The sequence below is a fragment of the Daphnia carinata genome, chromosome 9 (genome assembly GCF_022539665.2).
Source record: "Daphnia carinata strain CSIRO-1 chromosome 9, CSIRO_AGI_Dcar_HiC_V3, whole genome shotgun sequence".
Lineage (NCBI taxonomy): Eukaryota > Metazoa > Arthropoda > Branchiopoda > Diplostraca > Daphniidae > Daphnia > Daphnia carinata.
Genome location: NC_081339.1, coordinates 241,026 through 268,209, shown reverse-complemented (window position 1 = coordinate 268,209; position 27,184 = coordinate 241,026). Strand labels below are relative to the sequence as shown.

Genomic DNA, 27,184 nt, shown 5'->3' with positions numbered 1-27,184 from the left:
CTAATGTGCCGATTGATGGTTTTGGTTCGTGGCCACAATTCCCGAGAAGATGATTGTTCTAAAAAAAATAAAATTTCAATAATTATACCAATGTACTCCATATAACTATAAATGAATTTACCTTGCATGTTTAAATCCTTCCAACCATTTACCAAACGAGTGATAAGAGAAAGCAAAAGCTTTCAATTGTCCGGAAGAACGGTTTAAGAATTCGTTGATCAGAGCTCCCTATGAAAAAAGAAAAATAAAATTAATGAAAAAGGCAAAAAAAGAACTTAAGAAATAAAAAAACGTTTAACCGGCCTGAGTAAACTGTAAAAAATTGCCACGCAAAACCTACAAAGAAGAAAAAGAAGAAAAAAAAATTAGTAAAACATAAGCAGTTGAAACACAATAAAAAAAGTAAAAGCATTAAGTGACGTGAAGTATAGTTAGGTAGCATACCCATAATTTGCAGATGTAATTAAATAACTATTGTAAATATTTCTAATCCTAGTCGGCCTACGTCCCGACTAAGATATCTATTTAACTGAAGGTCCACTGACCTGGGTCAGACAATTGGTTTCACGACGACACTGTGAAACCAATCCCGATACCTGTGCCCATTGAGGTGACAAGTCTCAATGCCCTTACACTTAAATTAACAATGCCAGCACTCGAACCGTTGCCTATCCGTTCCGAGCCTGATACAATGTGTCCGGGTACGGCCCAGCACTAGTGAAGTAGAAAATGTACTTACGGTTTGCGACTCCTTAGAAACAATCCGCAGCTGGGCAGGAACTGGGCAGGCCGCTGGACACGAACAACAGATGATTAGCACATTCACAGCACATTCACGGCACATTCGAAGCACCGTCGACAACCTACACCATGAAGATCTAAATACTGACTGGCTGAAATGCTGAAACCGCATGTGAAAATTGGGAAGTCAGAACTACCATTATTTGCCATTTCAGAAGTATTACCCTAAACACCAGTAATTGTTTTCTCCCAAAAATTCTTTCATAGAATAATTATTAAAAACCTCAGAAGAAATGTAACCACGGAGAATCGAACATAGGACTACGCGTGTCACAGGTTAGAGCGCTACCGATATGGTAAGACTTGCTTGTTACTCGTTGCTGATAGTTGTATGAGCAAGTACAACATGAGTGCAACTGGAAAAGTTATTTATGCACTAAAAAGTAAGAAAAATTTAATAAATATTTATGGTGTGGCCGTTGTAGTATTTTATTAAATGAACTATATTAGATATAACATATTTAATGGTCCCCTGCAATTTAAATTAAAATAGGATAAAAGATAAATATTGGTGAACCATTTAAGTTATGAATTAACACCATCGACTTTTTACAAAGGGAAATGGATATAAGCCGACGCTCTTACGCAATATGTTGCCTACCGGATTGGAGGCATATCGTTCCTATTGGAACAAAATAAAATAAATAGGACTATTTCTAAGGAGAAATAGGACTGATGCCGAGGAGAAATAGGATTGTTGGCATGGAGAAATAGGACTGTCCTAAAAGTTTTAAAAAGTCAGTCCTATTTCTCCCAGTCCTATTTCTCCGGTAGAAATAGGACTGGAAATTTTCAGTCCTATTTCTCCAGTCCTATTTCACCGCCAATCTTTCTGTCGTGTAATCGAAAACAAAGTGTGATTGTAAAATTTTCAGCGAGCACATGAACATAATGTGAGACTTGATTGTTAAAATGGAGCGGAACTGGAGATGCAGCTCGTTAAGTTAAAAAAAATTTTTAGAAATTTTTTAAAAGAATTATCATTCAATTAAGAACCTGTTCAATAATAAATATTGCAAGCTTTAAGTCAAGTGTGATTTGTTGTGTGCTTCGAGCCTGTGACATTTCTTTTGGTTGATCAGCAGTCGATCCTCGCGCAGCTTTTCACTTTCAAAGTTGCGAATGAAACTATGCTTTTGAAATTTGCACAATGCAACTCAAATATATGCTACACCAGTTCACCATTCAGTGTTTCACCATTCAGCGTTCAGATTAAGCCACCGTCTTCTTTTAATTTTAACAATAGCCAAGGAGTGAAAGAAATATAGTAACGCATGTTAAATTAGAACTGAAATGATCAACGCAGAGCCCTTTCATCCGGCAGACGTTAAAAAAACTGAATGTTGTTGGTTGAAAGTAGTACTTGGTGAATGGTATAATTTGCATATTTCAATGAGCTACTTGTTGACAAATAAGCACTGAAAGCTTCATGACATATGAGACTGGTTGAGTGCTTTGCGCGTGTGAGCTTCACATTTGTTGTAGTTTAGTTGTGGTTTAAATTAGCTTAGGCATCATTTTGGGCGAGCACGACGTCAAAGAAAACTGTAGTCACCTGGTTGAAAACGCAGCTCTTATCTTCGAAAATTGCAAATGGAGTGTGCCTGTGAAAATTGCAGCATGCAAGTCAACAAATTCTTCATCTGTAAACATGAGAAAATTTGCGGTCTTCAAATTAAGAAACGGTATGTTTTTTTAAACGCAAACAACAGCCAAAACGGTAAACCAAAATCACAAGTTATGTTGAAAAAGAACTGAAGCAAAAGTGTATATCCCCTTAACCTGGATGGGTTGAAAACGTTAAACGCCGTTGTTTGAGAGTGGTGGAACTCGCTGTATGCCAACATCTGCACGCTTCAGTGTGGCACCTGTTAACAAATAACTACTGAAAGCTTTGAATAAACCGTGACTTGTTGAATGCTTGTCACCTGTGAGTTTGGTATTTCTTGTAGTCCATCAGCAGTCCATTCTCGAGTAGCTCTTCAGTTTCAAAGTTGCAAATGAAGTCGGCCTGTAAAATTTGCAGAATACAAACCAATGAATGCTTCATCTGTAAACGTGAGAAAATTTGTGATCTTCAAATAAAGAAGCCACAATGTCTTTATGTAAACGCATACTAACAGCCAAAATTGGTAAACAAAAGAACCAACACATTTTAAAATACAATTGATGTGGAAATGAAGAGCCCATCACCTGAAATGTGTGGGAAAAGTTACACACCATAGGTTAAGAGTGGTAGGACTTGTTGAACCTCAACATCTGCCCGTATCGATGAGGTATCTAATTACAAATAAACATTGAAAGATTTACTTCAAACGTTACTTATCGAGTGCTGTCTACTTAAAAGGATGATATTTCTTTTAGTGTACCAGCAGTCCATCCTAGCCTAGCTTTTCCCTCTCGGAGTTGCAAATGAAGCGTGTCTGCTAAATTTGCAGATTGCAATTCAATGGAATGCTTGTAAACGGGAAAATGTGGTTAATTATGGTGTAATTATACCAGGTTGAACACGCGTTCTAAAGAAATGTGCTAACAGAAATTGGTCACCCTAGTCAGTTATTAACAGCTGAATATGCAGAGCCCTTTCGTCTGGAAGATGTTGAAAAAGTTAAACGCCGTTGGTTTAGAGTGGTGGAGTTTGTCGAATGCCCGCTTCAATGGGGCCCTTGTTGACAAATAATCACTGAAAGCTTTAAATAAAACTTGACTTGTTGAATGCTTCATACCTGTGCGTTTGGTATTTCTTTTGATTGATCAGCAGCCCATCCTCGCGTAGTAGTTCACTTTCAAAGTGGCAAATAAAATGTGCCTGAGAAATTTGCAGAATGAAAGTAAGAGAATACTTCCTGTAAATATTGAAAAATTTGGGTAATTCAGTTGAAGCCAAACTGTCTTTTTGAAAACGTAAACAACGGTCAATTTGTTTACCAAAACATAAACACGTGTTGAATAAGAACTGAAGTGGTGGTGCAGAGCCAGTTCAACTGGAACAGGGTGACAAAGCTAAATACTGCATGTTGTGGGTGGTGGTTCTTGTTGAATGCTAATATCTGCAGGTTTGATGAGGTACCTGTTGAGAAATAAAAATTGAATGCTTTAAATCAAACATGTCATGCTATGCTTATTACATAAAATATAACTTACCGAGTGCTGTTCACCTATGAGGTTCACATTGCTTTTAGTTGACCAGATGTAAGCGGGAAGAAATTTGTGATCTTCAGATGAAGCCATTGTCTTTCTGTGAATGTAAGCAAAAGCCAATTAGTCAAAGACACATTTTAAAATAACTTTGAGGTAGAAATGCAGAGCCCTTTCAATTGTATGAGGTTGAAAAAATCAAACACAGTTAATTTGGGGGTGATGAATATAGTTGAACGCTACCATCTGCAAGTGAGTCATGCTGATTTGAATGTAAAATGTTACCTATTTAAATGTGGAGGAAGAGGATAAAATTTTTCACAGCAATATATATATCCAGAGGCTTTCTTTTCGGCGAGCTGGGAGACATTCAACCATACTATTGTCCAATAAATTATCACCTGTTCAAATGAAAATCACGTTAAAAAATAAGAAATGTAGAATGTTTGAAAGAAATGTGTTACAAGAAATAGCTTATCCCAGTTAAAATATGACAGCAGGACGTTTTTGTGTACAATGAGTTGGCTGAATGTCGGCTCAATTTCGTCTGACGACAATGTGTCAACGATGGTGGAAACGGATAGAAAAATGCGGTGGTTTGGAATGACTAATTAAAGGGAAAACGGGAAAAGGCAAAAGGGTAAGCCGAGCCGGCGGCAGGTCGAACTTTTCTCAGGTATTCGGAACCTTTTCGAAGGTAGTCGAACCTAAATAAAATAAAACTAATGCGGCTCAAGGAATGCTTCAAATTTGATAAATTCGTGTGATTATGAAGAAGCCACACTGCCTTTTAGTAAACAGAAACAATACTGAAATGGAAGTGCAGAGCCTGTTCACTTGGAATGTTAACAAAGTTCAACACTGGTGGTTATGGATGGTTGTTGTTGTTGTATGCTAATACCTGCAGGTTTCCTGAAGTACCTGTTGACAAATAAATATTGAAAGGTTAGAATCATACACGTCTTGCTAAGCTTTATGTTAAACATTAGTTATCGAGTGTTGTATACCAATGAGGTGACATTGCTTTCAGTTGCTCAGATGTAAGAGAAAAATCTGTGATCTTCAGCTGTAGCCACTATCTTTCTCTAAATGTAAAAGGCAGCCAATTTGTCAACTGAAGCATCGATACATTTTAAAATAGAATTAAAATAAGGAGGCAGAGCACTTTCACTTGGACGTTGTTGGAAAAGTTGAACAAAATAACTTGAGGGTGATGAACTACTTACTTCTGCAAATGAGTCATAAATATTTGAATGTATCATGTTACCTATTAAAATGTGCAGGAAAGGAATACATTTCTTCACTGCAATACATCAAACGGCTTTATTTTTGAGCGAGCTGATATTAACCAGCTCACACTAAAACACACTACTACTGTCCAATAAATTAAAACCTGTTCATCATAAAGTAAAAATTAGGTTGCAAATCAGATATGCAGATTTTTATAAATGTGTTCTATTAAATCGCTTACCCCAATTAAGATATCACAGCAGAAAGTTTTGTGTTGTTTGTTGTTTAAATCACGGTGGCTGTTTTTCGTCTGACGCCAATGTGTCAATGATAGTGGAAACGAATTGCTAAAATGCGGAATGCGAAGGTTGGGAATGACTAATTAAAGGGAAAAGTGGAAACGAAATAAAAGGTTAAGCTTACCCCGCGGCAGGTCGAACCTTTTCCCAGGTAGTCGAACCTTTTCTCAGGTAGTCGAACCCTTTTTCAGGTAGTCGAACCTTTTTCCAGGTAGAAAAAAGCACGTGATGTCAACACCACCAATGGCAAAAGGGATACCAAAAGGAAAAGAAAATGTTAAGCCTTGCCAAAGGCAGTTTAAATCTTTTTTCAGGTAGTCGAACCTTTTTTCAGGTAGTCGAACCTCTTTCCAGGTAGAAAAAAGCACGTGATGTCACAACGACTAATGAAAAAACGGATGGTAAAATGAAAGGAAAAAGTTAAGCCTTGCCAAAGGCAGTTTAAACCTTTTTTCAGGTAGTCGAACCTTTTAGCAGGTAGAAAAACGACACGTGACTGCTCGCGAACCAATGACGGCGTGCGCACGCCGTTAGGTTTTTCGGACAAACACACAGACAGATACACAAACAAACTCCTCCCACAAATAGACCTTTGGCTTTTATAAAGATAGTAGACTAGTATATGGCGGCCCGTCCCAGGACGGTAATAGGTGAATTCTAGTATTTAGTGTCTGCACTTCGTTTTCTCTCGTCCTGTAAGCAAGCCCCCCCCCCAATTTCCGGCCTCGATTCGCGATTTTCCGTCTATCTGCGTTTTCATCCTGCATGCAGTTTTACTCCAGTTCGTTTAACTTCGAAAGAAAAAATGTTTAAGCACTTGCCGGTGGCAGTTGGAAATGTGTTTCAGGTTGTCGAACCCTACTCCAGGTATTTCAATGTCACGCTATTCCTATTCGATCAATGGTAGGAGGGACGAAAAAGGGGTAGGCAAAATGTTAAGCCTATCGCTAGTGCCAGTTGTAGTTTTTGCTATTTTTGTGTTATCAATCCTTACACAACCTTTCCATTGCTATCTGGTGATGGGTCACGAATGAATCGGCAAACAAACGTTCATTCGTCAGTTGTATAACAGCGTTGATTTAGCATTACGCTAATGAAATCGCAAACGTTTCGGGTTTAAATCGTACTCATTGAATGAATTCTCCTTCTCATATATGACCAATTTCCGGAATCCACTGTCAATTGACAATTTTAGTCAGGAGCGTAAACGTTATCTGAAACATTACTGCAATAATCAAAAATTAAATGAGAATACTGGATGGTGTTACTTGCTCGATTGTGAACCTTGTTGAAAGATACGACATTCAAGAGCTTGCAGCTGCATGTTAAACTCGTTGACAGCTCATATGCACATCAGACTTAAGATATCGTTTCTCTAGAATCCATAATAGTTCCAGAAGATTTAATGTTTCTGTCGTGTAATCGAAAACAAAGTGTGATTGTAAAATTTTCAGCGAGCACATAAACATAATGTGAGACTTGTTGATATGAAGTTGTAACTGAATTTGCATATTTCAGAAATTGGCCATTAATTCCCAAATACAGGCATTGACCTGTTATTGAACTATAACATCATTGTTAAAATGGAGTGGAACTGGAGATGCAGCTCGTTAAGTTAAAAAAAAATTTTATAATTTTTTTTTAAGAATTATCATTCAATAAGGAACCTGTTCAATAATAAATATTGCAAGCTTTAAGTCAAGTGTGATTTGTTGTGTGCTTCGAACCTGTGACATTTCTTTTGGTTGATCAGCAGTCGATCCTCGCGCAGCTTTTCACTTTCAAAGTTGCGAATGAAACTATGCTTCTGAAATTTGCACAATGCAACTCAAATATATGCTACACCAGTTCACCATTCAGTGTTTCACCATTCAGCGTTCAGATTAAGCCACCGTCTTCTTTAAATTTTAACAACAGCCAAGGAGTGAAAGAAATATAGTAACGCATGTTAAATTAGAACTGAAATGATCAACGCAGAGCCCTTTCATCCGGCAGACGTTAAAAAAACTGAATGTTGTTGGTTGAAAGTAGTACTTGGTGAATGGTATGATTTGCATATTTCAATGAGCTACTTGTTGACAAATAAGCACTGAAAGCTTCATGACATATGAGATTGGTTCAGTGCTTTGCGTGTGTGAGCTTCACATTTGTTGTATTTTAGTTGTGGTTTAAATTAGCTTAGCTTTAGGCATCATTTTGGGCGAGCACGACGTCAAAGAAAACTGTAGTCACCTGGTTGAAAACGCAGCTCTTAACTTCGAAAATTGCAAATGGAGTGTGCCTGTGAAAATTGCAGCATGCAAGTCAACGAATTCTTCATCTGTAAACCTGAGAAAATGTGTGATCTTCAAATTAAGAAACGGTATGTTTTTTTAAACGCAAACAACAGCCAAAACGGTAAACCAAAACCACAAGTTATGTTGAAAAACAACTGAAGCAAAAGTGTATATCCCCTTAACCTGGATGGGTTGAAAACGTTAAACGCCGTTGTTGAGAGTGGTGGAACTCACTGTATGCCAACATCTGCACGCTTCAGTGTGGCACCTGTTAACAAATAACTACTGAAAGCTTTGAATAAACCGTGACTTGTTGAATGCTTGTCACCTGTGAGTTTGGTATTTCTTGTAGTCCATCAGCAGTCCATTCTCGAGTAGCTCTTCAGTTTCAAAGTTGCAAATGAAATCGGCCTGTAAAATTTGCAGAATACAAACCAATGAATGCTTCATCTGTAAACGTGAGAAAATTTGTGATCTTCAAATAAAGAAGCCACAATGTCTTTAAGTAAGCGCATACTAACAGCCAAAATTGGTAAACAAAAGAACCCCACACATTTTAAAATACAATTGATGTGGAAATGAAGAGCCCATCACCTGAAATGTGTGGGAAAAGTTACACACCATAGGTTAAGAGTGGTAGGACTTGTTGAACCTCAACATCTGCCCGTATCGATGAGGTATCTAATTACAAATAAACATTGAAAGATTTACTTCAAACGTTACTTATCGAGTGCTGTCTACTTAAAAGGATGATATTTCTTTTAGTGTACCAGCAGTCCATCCTAACCTAGCTTTTCCCTCTCGGAGTTGCAAATGAAGCGTGTCTGCTAAATTTGCAGATTGCAATTCAATGGAATGCTTGTAAACGGGAAAATGTGAGGTTTTTCGATAAAGCCACAGTCTGTTTGTAAATTAAGACAGCAAAGCAGTGCAAAAAAAACATAAATGCACGTTAAAATAGAACTGAAGCAAAAAATGCTAAGCCCTTTCACCCGGAAGGTGTTGAAAAAAGCTGGATTCTGAGAGTATTACTTGTTGAGTACTTTAAACGTGAATGTTTGAATGAGCTACCTGTTGACAAATAAACCCCGAGAGCTTTAAGTCGTATGCGACTGGTTCACCGGTTCAAAGCACTAAACCAGTCGCTCAATAATAGTTTTTCTTTCCGTCTGAGCAAACTAAACTCCTACTGAACTACAACGGAAAAACTATTATCACGTGGTTAAAAGTGTTATTATACCAGGTTGAACACGCGTTCTAAAGAAATGTGCTAACAGAAATTGGTCACCCTAGTCAGTTATTAACAGCTGAATATGCAGAGCCCTTTCGTCTGGAAGATGTTGAAAAAGTTAAACGCCGTTGGTTTAGAGTGGTGGAGTTTGTCGAATGCCCGCTTCAATGGGGCCCTTGTTGACAAATAACCACTGAAAGCTTTAAATAAAACTTGACTTGTTGAATGCTTCATACCTGTCCGTTTGGTATTTCTTTTGATTGATCAGCAGCCCATCCTCGCGTAGTAGTTCACTTTCAAAGTGGCAAATAAAATGTGCCTGAGAAATTTGCAGAATGAAAATAAGAGAATACTTCCTGTAAATATTGAAAAATTTGGGTAATTCAGTTGAAGCCAAACTGTCTTTTTGAAAACGTAAACAACGGTCAATTTGTTTACCAAAACATAAACACGTGTTGAATAACAACTGAAGTGGTGGTGCAGAGCCAGTTCAACTGGAACAGGGTGACAAAGTTAAATACTGCATGTTGTGGGTGGTGGTTCTTGTTGAATGCTAATATCTGCAGGTTTGATGAGGTACCTGTTGAGAAATAAAAATTGAATGCTTTAAATCAAACATGTCATGCTATGCTTATTACATAAAATATAACTTACCGAGTGCTGTTCACCTATGAGGTTCATATTGCTTTTAGTAGACCAGATGTAAGCGGGAAAAAATTTGTGATCTTCAGATGAAGCCATTGTCTTTCTGTGAATGTAAGCAATAGCCAATTAGTCAAAGACACATTTTAAAATAACTTTGAGGTAGAAATGCAGAGCCCTTTCAATTGTATGAGGTTGAAAAAATTAAACACAGTTAATTTGGGGGTGATGAATATAGTTGAACGCTACCATCTGCAAGTGAGTCATGCTGATTTGAATGTAAAATGTTACCTATTTCAATGTGGAGGAAGAGGATAAATTTTTTCACAGCAATATATATATCCAGAGGCTTTCTTTTCGGCGAGCTGGGAGACATTCAACCATACTATTGTCCAATAAATTATCACCTGTTCAAATGAAAACCACGTTAAAAAATAAGAAATGTAGAATGTTTGAAAGAAATGTGTTACAAGAAATAGCTTATCCCAGTTAAAATATGACAGCAGGACGTTTTTGTGTACAATGAGTTGGCTGAATGTCGGCTCAATTTCGTCTGACGACAATGTGTCAACGATGGTGGAAACGGATAGAAAAATGCGGTGGTTTGGAATGACTAATTAAAGGGAAAACGGGAAAAGGCAAAAGGGTAAGCCGAGCCGGCGACAGGTCGAACTTTTCTCAGGTATTCGGAACCTTTTCGAAGGTAGTCGAACCTAAATAAAATAAAACTAATGCGGCTCAAGGAATGCTTCAAATTTGATAAAATTCGTGTGATTATGAAGAAGCCACACTGCCTTTTAGTAAACAGAAACAATACTCTATTTGCTTACCTAACCATCAACACATGTTGAATAAGAACTGAAATGGAAGTGCAAAGCCTGTTCACTTGGAACGTTAACAAAGTTCAACACTGGTGGTTATGGATGGTTGTTGTTGTTGTATGCTAATACCTGCAGGTTTCCTGAAGTACCTGTTGACAAATAAGTATTGAAAGGTTAGAGTCATACACGTCTTGCTAAGCTTTATGTTAAACATTAGTTATCGAGTGTTGTATACCAATGAGGTGACATTGCTTTCAGTTGCTCAGATGTAAGAGAAAAAATCTGTGATCTTCAGCTGTAGCCACTATCTTTCTGTAAATGTAAAAGGCAGCCAATTAGTCAACTGAAGCATCGATACATTTTAAAATAGAATTAAAATAGGGAGGCAGAGCACTTTCACTTGGACGTTGTTGGAAAAGTTGAACAAAATAACTTGAGGGTGATGAACTACTTACTTCTGCAAATGAGTCATAAATATTTGAATGTATCATGTTACCTATTAAAATGTGCAGGAAAGGAATACATTTCTTCACTGCAATACATCAAATGGCTTTATTTTTGAGCGAGCTGAGATTAACCAGCTCACACTAAACCACACTACTACTGTCCAATAAATTAAAACCTGTTCATCGTAAAGTAAAAATTAGGTTGCAAATCAGATATGCAGATTTTTATAAATGTGTTCTATTAAATCGCTTACCCCAATTAAGATATCACAGCAGAAAGTTTTGTGTTGTTTGTTGTTTAAATCACGGTGGCTGTTTTTCGTCTGACGCCAATGTGTCAATGATAGTGGAAACGAATTGCTAAAATGCGGAATGCGAAGGTTGGGAATGACTAATTAAAGGGAAAAGTGGAAACGAAATAAAAGGTTAAGCTTACCCCGCGGCAGGTCGAACCTTTTCCCAGGTAGTCGAACCTTTTCTCAGGTAGTCGAACACTTTTTCAGGTAGTCGAACCTTTTTCCAGGTAGAAAAAAGCACGTGATGTCAACACCACCAATGGCAAAAGGGATACCGAAAGGAAAAGAAAATGTTAAGCCTTGCCAAAGGCAGTTTAAACCTTTTTTCAGGTAGTCGAACCTTTTTTTAGGTAGTCGAACCTCTTTCCAGGTAGAAAAAAGCACGTGATTTCACAACGACCAATGAAAAAACGGATGGCGAAATGAAAGGAAAAAGTTAAGCCTTGCCAAAGGCAGTTTAAACCTTTTTTCAGGTAGTCGAACCTTTTAGCAGGTAGAAAAACGACACGTGACTGATCGCGAACCAATGACGGCGTGCGCACGCCGTTAGGTTTTTCGGACAAACACACAGACAGATACACAAACAAACTCCTCCCACAAATAGACCTTTGGCTTTTATAAAGATAGTAGACTAGTATATGGCGGCCCGTCCCAGGACGGTAATAGGTAGAGTCTAGTTTTAAGTATCTGCCCTATGGTATTGTATATTTCAGCGATTTCTGTCTTCTTATTTGATTTTTGCTACCTATTTTTCGTTTTTCTCTTGTTCATGTACAACAACCGCCTGATGAAAATAAAAGAAAGGTTAATCCCAGTAGGAGACACTTGAACCCTTTTCAAATAGTCAAACCTTTTCCCCCATAGTCGAGTGTGACGTAGATTTTCATTCGTACTGATGGCGGAAGACGATGGAAAGAGGGAAAAAAAGGCTAACCCTAACTGGAGGCAGATTAAGCCGTTTAGCAGGCAGTGGAACCTCTTTCGCAGCTAGAAAAAAAAATCACTTTTCATCTATTCAATCATGTATAGTGTGCGCCTACCATTTGTTTCGTCAAAGAAAATAAATAGACAATTCACGGTTGAGCGCACTTGGGAACTGCCCCCAAGGCCCTGCCCGTGCTCCTTATTTGGTCCGTAAACCGAGGCGGAATTTAGTTCCTCTTTTTTATGTTTGTCGATATCAATGGGTCGTTGATTTTTTCGTTTTTTGGCGGCTTACTACTAAAGAAGAACTTCCTTGTAAACAACGTTTTTGGTGAATACCTTGTTTTTCTCTTCTGCCGTAGAATGCGGAAGATTTCTAAGCAGTTTGCCTTGTTTCTCGGTTTCTTCGCACTGAACCTTGACACCTTGTCTTGACGTCGCCCGCGAGAATGCAACGTAAAGCTGTCCATGGCTAAAAACGGCTTTCGGAAGGTAGATCCCAACTCGGTCGAAGGTCTGTCCCTGCGACTTGTTTATGGTCATGGCAAAAGCCACAAGTACAGGGAACTGCAACCTCTTGAGTTTGAAGGGCAAGTCAGAGTCGGTGGGAGACATGGACATCCGTGGGAGGAAGACATTGTGCCCTTTGTGTTTCCCGGCCGCGATTTCTGCTACAATGAGGTTCTCGCGGAGTGCCTTGAGGATGAGCCTCGTGCCGTTACAAAGTCCCTGTCGCGAGTCAATGTTCTTTAAGAGAATGACGATAGCTCCTATTTTCAGTTTGAGTTGGTGCGTAGGTAACCCAGACACGTTGAAGGTGTTTAAAATTTCTGGAGGGTAGTTGGATATTTCTTCTGGGTCCTCTGAATCGATGGTGTCAATACTTTTGCAGACTTTAAGTGCGCCAGGCATCTCTCCAATAATCTTGTCGTTGATCCTGAGACAATCTTCGTTCTTGGGGCATAAGATAGCTCGGTTACAAATTTGTTCAGTCACGCCTTCGTTTAAGAGATCCGATGGATTTCCAAATACGTGTTCGATCAAAGTTGTTCGAATGTTGAGAAAGTCTTGCGGAATTTCGATGAGTTCTGGGTCGTTGAGTCGCGGTGTTTGTTGCAAGGATCCGTCTCCGAGTCGAATAAGCCAATCGGCGAAATCTTGACTACTGGCTTCGGTGCGCATGTTCTGCACTAATCGAAGCTGTCGGAAAAGATGCCAGGTAGCGTTGTTGATGATGGTCGCTTCCATGACTTTGACTCTGTTTCCGTGTCTCACAACGGGCAAGCACTGCCTAAAATCCCCACCGAGCAAGAGAACTTTACCACCATAGGGTTCAACACCATTATTCATGACGGTTTGGAAAAGATGATTGAGCGCGTCGAGGGCGTGGTTGGTTTTCATGGTAGCTTCGTCCGAAATTATAAGGCTGGCGTTCCTGATCATTTGCGCACTGTAGCTTCCTTCTTCGATTTTCGACCTTGTCGTCTCTGTTATTGGAGGGTAAATCTTAAATTGAGAATGGTAAGTTGACCCGTCTAGCAACAAAGTCGATGCGATCCCTGTTGAAGCCACTGCGATGACTTGCTTTCCTTGGCCTTGTAGGACGGTTATGAGGGTGTTGTAGAGAAAAGTCTTTCCCGTTCCTCCAGGACCATCCAGAAAATACTGTCGCGGATGTAAGTTGTCGACATCGTTAACGGCAGCCATTATTTGATTAAAGGCAGCGCGTTGCCCGTCGTTGAGTTGAGCCAGCAGCATTTCGCCAATCATTCTCTTTTCTGTTCGAGTGTTTTCGTTGTTTTCTTCTATCTGAACATCGATCATTTGGTTTATCAGATAGAAATCAGGAATAGGCAAGGAGAGATCTTCCATGGTCTGATTGTGGAGACGTAACTTATCCTGAATCCATTTCAACGTCAAATTCTTGGCCACGTTGACTTCGAGTCCGCTGTTTATGAAGTCTTCCATCAGATGGGTCAGGTTGGTTTCAAAGAGATGCAGAGCGTCAGAGGGATTGCAGAAGAGGCAAATGTCGACAAAGAGCTGCCTCAGCTGAAGAGGCATTTGAAATGCTGCCGCTTCTTCCATGGCTCTAGCCCAAGCGATGTCATCTTCCAACAAATTCCAAGCTATTGCTGCAGCTTTGAATGTAGGATGGACAACCTGGTCAATCGTTCGAAGATCTTCGAAGCTCGTTGGCCCCTTGACGTTGATGAGAAGCAACCGAAGGCAATAACGTTCAACTTGCCGTACGCCAACCGTGTATAGGCGACCGATGATCTTCGCCCTTTTCGCCCGACGTTTCCACGAATTGGTTTTCTTGACGAAAACGTAATGGTGGGGTATTTCTCTGTAGAAATATTGACGGGCGTCTTCATCGATGCAATTCAACTTGAAGTAAGCAGTCAGGTTGGTATCTCTCGAGGCGGCATTCATGGCGGCTTGCATTTCGTTTCCTGGCTGGAAAAAGACGGGCTGTTCTCGAGGCAAATGGACGGCCAGGCGATAGATGGCGTGCGAACGGTCAGAAAGTGGAAACTTGAATATTCGCCAACAAGCTTCTGGGGCGCTGACGTACCGCGTATCAAGATGGGATGTTATTTCGTCCCACTCCACCCTGGGTTTGTCCCCGTCTTCGAGCTGATATGTTCCCACTTTTTGATCTATTTTCAGACAGTCATACCCTTTGTAGACGTACTTGAAGATGTACTTGACGCTGACGATGGAAGCGCAATATTCGAGGTTGATGTGGGAATCAAACTTGAGCAATAACCAAGGGTTGTAGGGAACAACCCATCTGTTGTCCACTGTGAAATCCATCTGTCCTCGTTTCAAGTAATGTACAACTCCTGTATCTCGTCGCCTATAAGTAGGATAGCCGTTGTCGTTGACTATGGTCTCTTGGCTGTGTTGCTTTGGGAAAGACTTTGAGCATCGGTCTCCGTCCATGCAAGGGGACTTTTTGTTGATTAACCCACATGGACCGTGAATCATGTGGGCCATGACGATTTTATACAGTCTCGGATGCGTAGTTCTTTCTGGAATTTCTGCGCTGATAGTTGCATCGACATCTTCTGCTGTAGCGGGGGCGTCACGCTTGTCGATCCAAATAAGCATGTGGCAGTGGGGCAATCCTCGCTTTTGAAATTCAACGACGTGTATCCGTGCAGTTGCAAATCCCAACACCTGGCGCTTTTCAATGTCGTTGACCAACTCAATCATCTTTTGTCGAAATACTCTTGCTACTATATCGGGTCGATCAGACGACGTCAGATGACTGGGAATGTTGGCCGTGATCTCTTTCCACTTGGGGTTGCAGGTGAACGTCAAGAAAAATATGGGTTTGCCAAATTTTCCGCAGATAGCCATTGCATCTTGGTACGCTTGCTTCATCGCTCTTGGACTACCGATGAAACTCGATGGTAGAACGTGAAATGATCCGACCGTCAAGTTTTCTCGTTCTGCACGATTGTTTATGTAGTCCAAGAGACCATCGTATTGAGCCACGTGAAGTTCTGCCTGATGTTCGCGGATGTACTTCACGCGGTTGGCTTCAATTTTGACGTAAGAATCTACCAACCATTGCTGAGTGAGTGGTCCGCCGGCCAAGACGTTGTTAAAGTAATTCCTAATCGATATCAGAAAGCTGTAAAATTCACACTGCGTCACCCTCTTCCGTTTTCCTCCGCCACGATTCAATCGCTGTGGATCATTTTCGTCGTTATCAATTTGCTCGTCTGGTTCCGGTTCTGGTTCTTCCACTAACGGGTCGTTACCATCAACGGCTTCTAATGGTGGATTTACCATCTGCAGTATTTCGTTGAGCCTTTGGAAATTGAATTCGTCCTCTTCATTCCCATCCAATGCTTGCGCTGCTGTTTCCTCTCTTTCGCGACGTGTGGTTCTGCTATAAGGCATGTTAACATGCCATCCGTCGTCCCCGTTAGGAAATAGCAAAGGGTAAGTCATGGGGTCGCACATGGGTTGTTGTGTGTCTATTTGTATAAATTTTCTCCCCACGACTGGAATAAAGAGATGGCCCCGGATATCCCTTTTCGCTGGCGGCTCACCGTTAGAGCTTTTGAAAATTACTGCAATCTCGTTTATCATCGGGCTGTTGTAACGTCTTTTGTCGAGATTTTTCCGATCACTGCTGATGATCATACCCACTGTTTGATGCGGGAGATTCTCATGTTGGGCTCGGCGGTATTCTTCTTCAAGCACTTGACGCATCATCTTATAAATGGCTGCGTATGGATTCTTTTCTCGAAGCATTGCGTCCAATTCTTCCATTAAGTTCCTGCAGCACCCTGCATTTGATGAGAAACTGGATCTGAACTCGCTGGCCTGAGCAGCGTCAATGAAATAAAGATCGGCGTACTTGGGATTGTTCGTATTAGGACCGACGGTTGTGGTGTTGTGGTACACTTGACCGTGGATTCTGAAACAATAGGGTCCACGCCCTGTTGGTGATGAAATATTTGCTCCCAACGATGCAAAAGCGTGTGCGCTGTTGTAGCTGCGGATCTTGGTCATGAACGCTTTAGCCTTTGGATGGTCGTTCTGCAACAGTTTAGCCAGCGGTTGAGGGCACTCCTTTGGAGGTGGAAGAATTACCTTGCCTTTTCCGCAGCATTGAGTAAATTTCTTGTCTGTTGGTTGCTCACCCTTGAAATGTATGGCATTACATTCTCCGCACAAAATATCCATATCCCCACACTCATGCAATGGAACGCTCTCTTCAGTAACAAAGATTTTGCAAGCCGCACGATGAGTTCTCGGTACTCCATCGCGGTTGCGGGCAGCTAACAACTGTTCGCGGAAAGTGCGTTCTTCTTCTGTTTCAAGAGCCATAATCTCTGCATGTTCCAATGCGTTTATTGCGCGAAGTAATTCTTCGTCTTCGTCTTGCTCCTCACGGAGTGTTTCCATCCGTATACGACTTTCTTCTCGTCTTTCTTCTGTCTCGTCTTCTATCTCAACCGCTCTGTAGCTGGCAGTCTGTTCTCTGTTGAATTCCCGCCGTGCCTCAGCCTCTTCATGCGTTTCATCGATGAGATACATTTGGTGACGCAATCGATCCAGCGTTGCACGTGAAAGTCTCTCTTCTGCTGTACATCGTTCGCGTTGGAGTCGATGTCGCAAGTTATCTTCGATCAATCTTATCTTCCTGTCTTCAACAGTTTCAGCCATGCGCAGAGTTTGCTGCCGTTTTGCTTTGTCCTGTAGCCTTGCACGTTTTTCTTCTTCGTTTTCTTCTTCACGCAGGGATTGCTGTCGCAATGCTTGCTCTCGTAGCCTATCTTGTTGCACTTCTTCTGGTTCATTAGATCGACTCTCTCCTCTTTTTTCAGCCTCAACGTTTAGTCGTGCTGGCCTTTCTGTTTCGTTTTTCGTTTGACGCAGTCTCTTTCTATTTTCTTCTTCTTCATTTTTGCGGTCCAGATCTTCTAAAGTCCGTTTATTCTCATCACGGAGGTATTTAGCCCTGTTTCTTTTGTCTTCTAAACGCTTTTCCTTGGCCTCTGCAGCTTCTTGAGCTCTTTTTTCTCTTTGTTTTTTATTTTTTTCCTCCTTTTCAGTATCGGTCAGTTGACGGCGAGGTGGCATCTCTGTTAGCAAATAATTCGTGGTTCCTTAATAGTTGATGGGAAGGGGCTTTTGGAGGTCCACACAAACAATAGCAGAAACAGTAACACAAACAATAGCAACAATGATTGGTAAGTAGAACCGTTCAAGACATCGCACCAGATGGTTGCTCAAAGTGTTATCTGCTAAAACCTTATAAAGTTGCTTGCCAAAACACGTAACACGATCTCTTCAGTGTATTGAAGGACTGTTCTCAAGTGACCAGAATGACGGAAATATTTACTTACTTGAATATTCAAGTGCAGATGCTCTTGTTTGCAGCGGGGCGGTTGTATGCGTCACGGAAGAATTTCGATGTGGCAGTATAGAAGAACTCGACGTCTTTCTAATAAAAGGAAAAAATAAACAAAAAATAAAATTAATGTGAAAAAGCAGTAAGGTCCTTGTTTGGGCAGACTTTAATTAAAGGTGAAATTTTCAAATAAGCACAGAAGTATATTTTTGCGTTTTCATTCAATTGAAATCAGTGTCATGTTGGATATGTCTTTCTGGGATGACTGCGTTCCAAGATTCTGGTATACTACACCATCCCTAGCAGAAACTTGGTGTCCAGATGGGGTCTGCGTCCGCGATACTCTAATTTTGACTCATTTTTTTGGTCAAGTTCAACTTCCTTTTTTGTTCCATACTCCACAAATTTTATGGACGCAAAGTCCTGGTACCAATGTTGGGCTCATTTTTTACTGGTCTCTTGTACGCTTTGTACGAGTATTATACTCGTCTAATACTGGCCTTTGTTATGTCTAATACGTGCCTAATATGTCCTCAAATTTTCTGCAAAAATTGGGATTGATGTGGATACAAAAAACCAGTATTAGACTCGTTTTTTCACTGGCCTATGTTCTTACAATTTTTTTGCTTCAAAACCGTTGAGTTGTTTTGGATTGTATCTTGACTAATCTTCTCTAGTTAATAAATAAATTATAAATGCGGAATAAGATTGGTACAATTTTAATAACGTTTTCCGGTTTGCGCATTCAGGCATGATCCAATATTGTTTAGCATTCAGACAACAGAATTGTTGTCGTCTGCTTTGGAGGAAATCGATTACGTCTAACAGGCATGAAATACCTAACTTTCATTCCTTTTTTTCTTTGTAACATGCAGAATTCTAAGCAATCAAATAACCTTACTAAAAGAATTGAAAATAATTTAAAAGTAACTGTGAATACAACAGAAAATGGTTTCCCAATACATGGCACTTATATAAAAAACCCGAAATTGGAAAACTGGCAACGCCCATGCTGTCCGTATGAAATTTGTACGTATTTCACAGAAATGCTTGAAGTTCTTCGACAGAGACTCACGTTATTGCTACTGTTCTGAAACGCTAAATTACACTCAGGTTGGATTTCTTATTTAATATTTTACGTCTAGTGCAGTCTTTTGCATTCGTAGTGCAAATTTAACATTACAAAGCTTTGATGTTCAAAAGATTACTATGGATCGTGTAGTTGACGATAACGTAGTCACACGTTGCAAGAAACATTCAATACTTTTTCTTCAATGTTCTATACTATTATTAAACATTTTCTGTGGTTCTAAATGTTTATCCCTCAGGAAGGAAGACCATTTTGTGAATGGTGTGGAAGATATGTTACTACTGAAAAGACCAAGCTTCCAAATACAAAGAGCCATTCTTTAAACAAAGAAAGGGCTTGAAACAATCCATTATGTCTCTACAGCTTTGTGCCCTGTTACTGGTTATCAACGGACCACAAGTTTTTGCTATACCCACCATGTAACATCAGAAGGCAATTTGAAAACATAAAATTTCAATACTTGGCAATACGATGTTTATAATATTATGAATCCAGAAACAAGCCTGGTAAGTTTCTCTTTAAATTATATTGTAATCTCTAAAATTAATTTTCATGTTGTTATTGCAGCAAAGCATGTTGTCAAAGAGGCAGCTGCTGGTCGTCCTTTAGCCGAGGATTTCATTTCCGATTGTGAAAGAACCTGGGGGTAAGGAAAACGTGTCTCACAAAAAAGGAAGAGGTATGATCAGTGAAGACACCAGTCCGCCTACAGTTGTTACGGCAACCAGAACAAGTTCCGTCATCAACATTATTCAAAGTAATTACATTACATATACAAAGATATTTTCAAACTTAAAAATTCTAAACTATTTTACAATTCAGGTAGCAAGAGTGGCGAACAAAGGGCCACAGCAGCGCAAACAGATAGAATTTCAATATTTGTCGGATGATGACGTGCCTCCATCTTCACAAACAACGGTAAGAAACATATCTGCAAATCCACTTGTAGGCAAAGTCCTGAGAGATAGTTTTAATTTTCTCATTTCTTCTCAAGTGGATATTTATGAACCTCATTTCAGTTCTAAATAAAATGCTACATTGTATTTCATTAATTAATTTTCCTTCTTTTTATTTTAGTCGTTGCGAACGCAAAGGCGCGACAAAAAAACGAAGAAAATAAAAATATTGGAACAGATAAAGACGTGCAGAAAGAAAAGTGGAGAAAAATACCGCGAAGAAAGAAGCATAACACCCGTTGAAGCTCAGGCAGCTAGGTCTTCGCGCAACCAGCCAACTTTTGAAGCGCCAGTACCTAGTACTATTTACGAGGCCGAACTTCCAAAATTGCTGCCTTGGAAAAGAACATAAGAGATTTCAAACCATCGAATAAGTTACAAATTTCTTGTCTAAATGTCTTAAATGATGTTTTTTTTTCTGTGTCCATGTTTGGCCACATCGCCTTTCTAGTCTTTGTTGTTGGTATGTTGCCAGGACGAACTGGATTTATCAGTGAAATCAGTCATTTAAAAAATCAAACAATAGTCCCATGTTACGAAACGATACAGAAGATGAGCCCCGGCTGAGTCTAACGGCCGGGTTTTTTTTTTTTTTTTTTTTTTTTTTTTTTACCGTCCTCGATACCAGTCTAGGAGGCTGTTATGGCTGCAAACAAGGCCCGCTGGACTGTCTTCCAGTTTGGAGGGGTTTTTGCCCTCTGAATTTCTGCTAGGGATGTCTTCCAACATTTTTAATGTGCCATTCCATTTAAAAAACCTAAATTTCTTGTTTGAAAATTGAATCATGTAGCGTGTCTGTTAAATCTTGGAGCGCAGTCAAAGTATTACCAAATCAAGGAGAAAAAAGCCAGTTGTGTGAAATCTTAATCGTTTAATAGTATTACAAATGTTATTCATCAAAGAATTAACCGACTATTTTTTAAACGAAGCTAAAGAACCAACTTCACTTTAAGAAATGTTGTACGCAGTCAATCTTAATGCTCCATATGTCCTCCAGAAATAGTCTGCGTTCCAGAATCTTTTTGAACAATTCATTTGAAAACCACAATAGATTACTTTGAAGGTTAAACTTAAAACGTCCCCTGAAAATTTTGGAGAACAGTCATCATCACCTTCCTGTTACTAAAATCAGCGACTGAAAATAAAATTCTGTGAAAATATTGAAAAACACTACCATTCCAATACACATGTTATCCAGGAGATATTTGTTCTGGAATGTGTGGATGAAACATTCTATTTATGAACAATTTATGCATTCTTGGGAAGTTGAAAAATGTAACGGTCACCCAAAAACTTTGGAACGCAGTCAATATTTCTATTAGAAATATCAATCACAAAATAAATATTTTTCCCAGTTGTTGAGTAACTGCTCCCTAATTGGCATACATGAATTGTTTTTTTCAAAGTTGGAACATTGTTGCCTTCCCCCAAAACTTGGAACGCAGTCAGTCTTAAAATTTAGTCCACTCCACTTTAGGAAATGTTGTACGCAGTGAATCTTTATGCTACATATTTCCTCCACAAATGGATTGCGTTCCAGAATCTTTTTGAAACAATTCATTTGATAAACACAATAGATTACTTTAAAGGTTAAACTTGGAACGTCCCCTGAAAATTTTGAAAAACAGTCAACCTTCTTGTTACCAAAATCCACGACTGAAAATAAAATTCTGTGAAAATGTTGAAAAGCACTACCATTCCAATACACATGTTATCCAGGAGAAATTTGTTTTGGAATGTGTGGATAAAGCATTCCCTTTATGAGCAATACATTCATTCTTGGGAAGTTGAAAAATGTAACGGTCCCCCAAAAACTTTGGAACGCAGTGAATATGTCTATGAGAAATATCAATCACAAAATAAATATTTTTCCAGATGGTGAGTAACTGCTCCCTAATTGGCATACATGAATTATTCTGTTCAAAGTTGGAACATTGTTGCCTTCCCCCAAAACTTGGAACGCAGTCAGTATTAAAAAATAGACCACTCCACTATAAGAAATGTTGTACGCAGTCAATCTTTATGCTATATGTCTTCCATAAATAGTCTTGTTCAAACATCTTTATGAAAAATACAATTTTCAAACCCAAATAAATTGCTGCGAATGTGAAATATTAATTTTCGATTGCAAAAAAGCTTTCTGTTAAAAACTAAAAAAGTGGAGGTGTGTGTTCTAGTGTTTACAGGAACTGTTCCTGAATAGGAACTCTGAAATGGTTTGTAAAGATAGAACACGGCAGTGGTCTCTTACAATCTCGGAAACACATGTAGTTTTCCCTATTTGTATGACACAGCATTCCATTTACCAATTTCTTGGTTCAATTGCAAGATGTTGGCCAACGTACACTGAATGTCACGTCAATTCAACTAATACATAGTATATATACATACAACAAATACAAATACTTACTTTAAATAAAAAAAAAATGATTTTTTTTTGGTTATTTGTTGTCAGGGTCGTCCAATGAAGATAACGGAGGAAAAATTGAAAAAAAAAACTTTTCAGAATGTATTTTAGGGATTACTAATTGATGAACCGTTCTCAGTACGTGCAATCTGTGTTTGCTGATTTCTTGTGTGGCTTATGGCAGTTGGTTTGCTTAACTATGCCATCTTCCGGTCGTTAAATTAGCCACACATTTGTTTTTCATGCGGTGTGAAATGAAAGCAAGGGACGGCTTTTAGTTGAGCAACTTTACTCGTTGTATTAGGAAGAAAACTGTTACAAACGTTGTCTCTAGCCGCGTTGTATTTCTTTTTCAATCAAGCACACCAGTAAAAGTTGTCAAAGTGGATTAATGGCGTCAGCATATTCACAAGAGCTAGTTTCTTCAATAGAAAGCATGGAGTCAGACGATGATAGTGTAGACCACATTTTGTCGCAAATGCCTCTCGTTGACGAAGAAGTCGTTGTGTCTGTCTTTGAAACGATCATGGAAGAAGAAGAAGAAGAAGAAGAAAATCAAGTTTCGGTCGCTGCACTGGGGGACGGGAAGAAAAACATAGAGGAAAAAGTAGGCAGAGATAGTGAGCGTGAAGATGAAAGAAAGATGGAGCAGAGAATCGCAGAGAAAGAAGTAGGTGAAGCCGGTAATGATGGAGATGAAAATAATACAGAAAAGAGAAAAGTAGAGGAAGAAACAGATAAACACCATGACGAAGAAGAAGGTAGTATGATCGAAAAGGAATTGTTAGAAAAAAAGAGGAAAATCAATCGTGAAAGCAGGGAAATAGAACAAAAACTTAGGGAAATCAAGGAGAAGAAAAACATCGAAGAAAAAAGAAAAAGGAAGCAGCGGCACTGCTGCGATATCGCAAGTATCCAGAGAACCAGGCCATCAGTTTAATGAAGGAAATGGAGAAGAGATTAGCAGAAGCGAGAACTGCTGCAAAACAGTAAGTATGCATTAAATCATGTTTAATTATCGTGTATATTTGCAGCTAAAACCTATATTGTTGTATATTAAAATCATATATGAATCGCATGTTCTAAATCAAAATTACCATTGTTTCCTAGGGCTTTCATGCACGCATCAGCTATGGAGACGATGGTAGGCTTGGCACGGCAACACGTACATTTGCTCACATGCAGGAGAGTGGCACTCGAACAAATGGATGATAAAATTGAAAAACCTGAAACCAAATTGTAAATAAAGGCGACTTTTCTGTAACGGTAGTTCCTTGTAACAGCAGACTAATAAAACTAAGCGTTTGTGAATTATTTGAAACGGTTTTTTTTTACTTTGAAATTATAATACTTGCACTATTCCGTCGGTATCTGATTTATGGGCCACAATTGAATTAGTAAACGATCGTTTTCTCACATTGTTCACGGCTAAACAAAGTTGGGAACCAATTGTGTTTGTGAAATTTGCAGCAAGCATCTGAGTGCAGCTTGTTCTGCATTAGTCACTTTTAGAACACAATTTGCAAATTTCAGAAACTGCCAATTCATATTCCAATACAAGCTGCAGCCTGTCACTGTATTGCACCAACATTGTTAAAATGTAACGGAACCAAAGAAGCAGCAGGTTTTTTTAAAGTATTTTAAGGTTTTTTTTTGTTTTTGCCCTTGCGTCACCGTTTCAATGAGGTACCTATTGACAAATGAACAATGAAAGGTTGAATGATGCTTGTTTTATATTACTGGTTGTGGTATTACTGTAATGCTGTCATTGTTATTTGCTGTATGCTTGTCACCTGTAAGTCTGGTATTACACTTTTTGCTCAGCAGTCCTCCTTCACGTAGCACTACACTGTGAAAGTTGCAAATAGAGTGTGTTTGAAAAATTTGCAGATTGAAACTCAAGTAATATTTCACCTGTAAATATTAGAAAATTTGTGTGATTCAGATGAAGCAACACTTTTTGAGAACGTAAACCATAGTCTATTGCTTACCATACCATATCAACACCTGTTGAAGGAGAACTGAAGTGGAAGTGAAGAGCGGGTGAGGATGGAGGTTCCTGTTGAATGTTTATATGTGGAGGTTTGAGGTACCTGATGAAAAATACATGTTGAATACCTTAAGCAAACATGTTTTGTTAAACTTAATGTAAAAGATTACTATCGTAGACCAGTAGTGCTGTGCACGTATAAGGTGACATTGCCTTTTGTTGATCAAATGTGAGCGAAAGAAATTTGTTGACTTCAGATGATGCCACTGCTGTTCTGGAATGTAGGCAATAGTAAATTAGTCAACACAAACATTTACACATCTAAAAATAAAACTGAATTAGAAATGCCAAGCCCGTTCAACTGGACAATGTTGAAAAAGTTGAACAACGTTAACTTGAGGGTAATGTAACTTGTTGCAGGCTAATATCTGCAAATGAGTTATATAAATTTGAATGTAGGATGTTACCTGTTTAATTGTGCAGGAAAAAAAACGTTTTCTATTACAATACATCCAATGGCTGTCTTTTGGGAGAGCTAAGAGACATCAAAACAAACTACTGGCAACTGAATTATCACCTGTTCAAATGAAAATTATATTGAAACAAACAGAAATGTTGAATTTTAGGAAAAAATGTGGTATAAGAAATCGCTTACCTTAGTTAAAACATGACAGCCGGACGATTTTTTCTACGTCGTTTGGTAGCTGAATTTCGTCTGACGTCAATGTGTCAATGATGGTGGAAAGGATTGCTAAAATGCGAAATGTGGTGATTGGAAATGACTAATAAAAGGAAAAACATAAAATGGGAAAAGGTTAAGCTGAGCCGTAGGCAGGTCGAACCTTTTTTCAGGTAGTCGAACCTTTTTCAGGTAGTCGAACCTTTTTTCAGGTAGTCGAACCTTTTTCCAGGTAGAAAAAAAACACGTGATGTCAATACGACCAATGATAAAACGGATGGCAAAAGGAAAGGAAAAGGTTAAGCTTTGCCAAAGGCAGTTTGAACCTTTTTCAGGTAGTCAAACCTTTTAGCAGGTAGTCGAACCTTTTTCCAGGTAAAAAAAAAGCACGTGATGTCAACACGACCAATGGCGAAACAGATGGCATATTTGATGCTGTTTGAATGTAGATATTGAAACTCACTGTATCATACTATATTCACATTGAATACACGTATATTTGATACTGTTTGAATGTAGATCATGAAACTGATTCTATAAAACTATATTCACATTGAATACACGTATATTTGATGCTGTTTGAATGTAGATATTGAAACTCACTGTATCATACTATATTCACATTGAATACACGTATATTTGATGCTGTTTGAATGTAGATCATGAAACTGATTCTATAACACTATATTCACATTGAATACACGTATATTTGATGCTGTTTGAATGTAGATATTGAAACTCACTGTATCATACTATATTCACATTGAATACACGTATATTTGATACTGTTTGAATGTAGATATTGAAACTCACTGTATCACACTATATTCACATTGAATACACGTATATTTGATACTGTTTGGATGTAGATTATGAAACTGATTGTATAACACTATATTCACATTGAATACACGTATATTTGATGCTGTTTGAATGTAGATATTGAAACTCACTGTATCATACTATATTCACATTGAATACACGTATATTTGATACTGTTTGAATGTAGATCATGAAACTGATTCTATAACACTATATTCACATTGAATACACGTATATTTGATGCTGTTTGAATGTAGATATTGAAACTGATTCTATAACACTATATTCACATTGAATACACGTATATTTGATGCTGTTTGAATGTAGATATTGAATCTCATTCTATAACACTATATTCACATTGAATACACGTATATTTGATGCTGTTTGAATGTAGATATTGAAACTCACTGTATCATACTATATTCACATTGAATACACGTATATTTGATACTGTTTGAATGTAGATCATGAAACTGATTCTATAACACTATATTCACATTGAATACACGTATATTTGATGCTGTTTGAATGTAGATATTGATACTCATTGTATCATACTATATTCATGCATTGAATACACGTATATTTGATGCTGTTTGAATGTAGATATTGAAACTCACTGTATCATACTATATTCACATTGAATACACGTATATTTGATACTGTTTGAATGTAGATCATGAAACTGATTCTATAACACTATATTCACATTGAATACACGTATATTTGATGCTGTTTCAATGTAGATATTGAAACTCTCTGTATTATGAAACTGATTCTATAACACTATATTCACACTGAATACACGTATATTTGATGCTGTTTGAATGTAGATATTGAAACTCACTGTATCATACTATATTCACATTGAATACACGTATGTTTGATGCTGTTTGAATGTAGATATTGAAACTCACTGTATCATACTATATTCACATTGAATACACGTATATTTGATGCTGTTTGAATGTAGATATTGAACCTCACTGTATCATACTATATTCACATTGAATACACGTATATTTGATACTGTTTGAATGTAGATCATGAAACTGATTCTATAACACTATATTCACATTGAATACACGTATATTTGTTGTTGTTTCAATGTAGATATTGAAACTCTCTGTATCATACTATATTCACATTGAATACACGTATATTTGATACTGTTTGAATGTAGATCATGAAACTGATTCTATAACACTATATTCACATTGAATACACGTATATTTGATACTGTTTGGATGTA

General features: G+C 38.5%; 1 protein-coding gene and 1 long non-coding RNA gene across 3 annotated transcripts; both read right to left on the bottom strand.

The window, feature by feature from the left end:
• Positions 1-12,401: 12,401 nt before the first annotated feature.
• On the bottom strand, positions 12,402-17,168 carry LOC130697273 (uncharacterized). Its single transcript, XM_057520204.1, has one exon. The coding sequence runs from the start codon at positions 17,166-17,168 to the stop codon at positions 12,402-12,404; it is 4,767 nt and encodes a 1,588-aa protein (XP_057376187.1).
• Positions 17,169-23,981: 6,813 nt separating this feature from the next.
• LOC130697313 (uncharacterized) lies at positions 23,982-25,167 on the bottom strand. 2 transcript variants are annotated; one of them, XR_009002803.1, is made up of 6 exons: positions 25,084-25,167; positions 24,896-25,005; positions 24,599-24,702; positions 24,435-24,531; positions 24,194-24,352; positions 23,982-24,128 (listed from the first exon to the last, which is right to left on the bottom strand). It is a non-coding gene; the product is annotated as an uncharacterized LOC130697313 (long non-coding RNA). The 2 variants fall into 2 exon arrangements; XR_009002802.1 differs by having other exon boundaries at positions 24,194-24,287.
• Between the last annotated feature and the right edge of the window lie 2,017 nt (positions 25,168-27,184).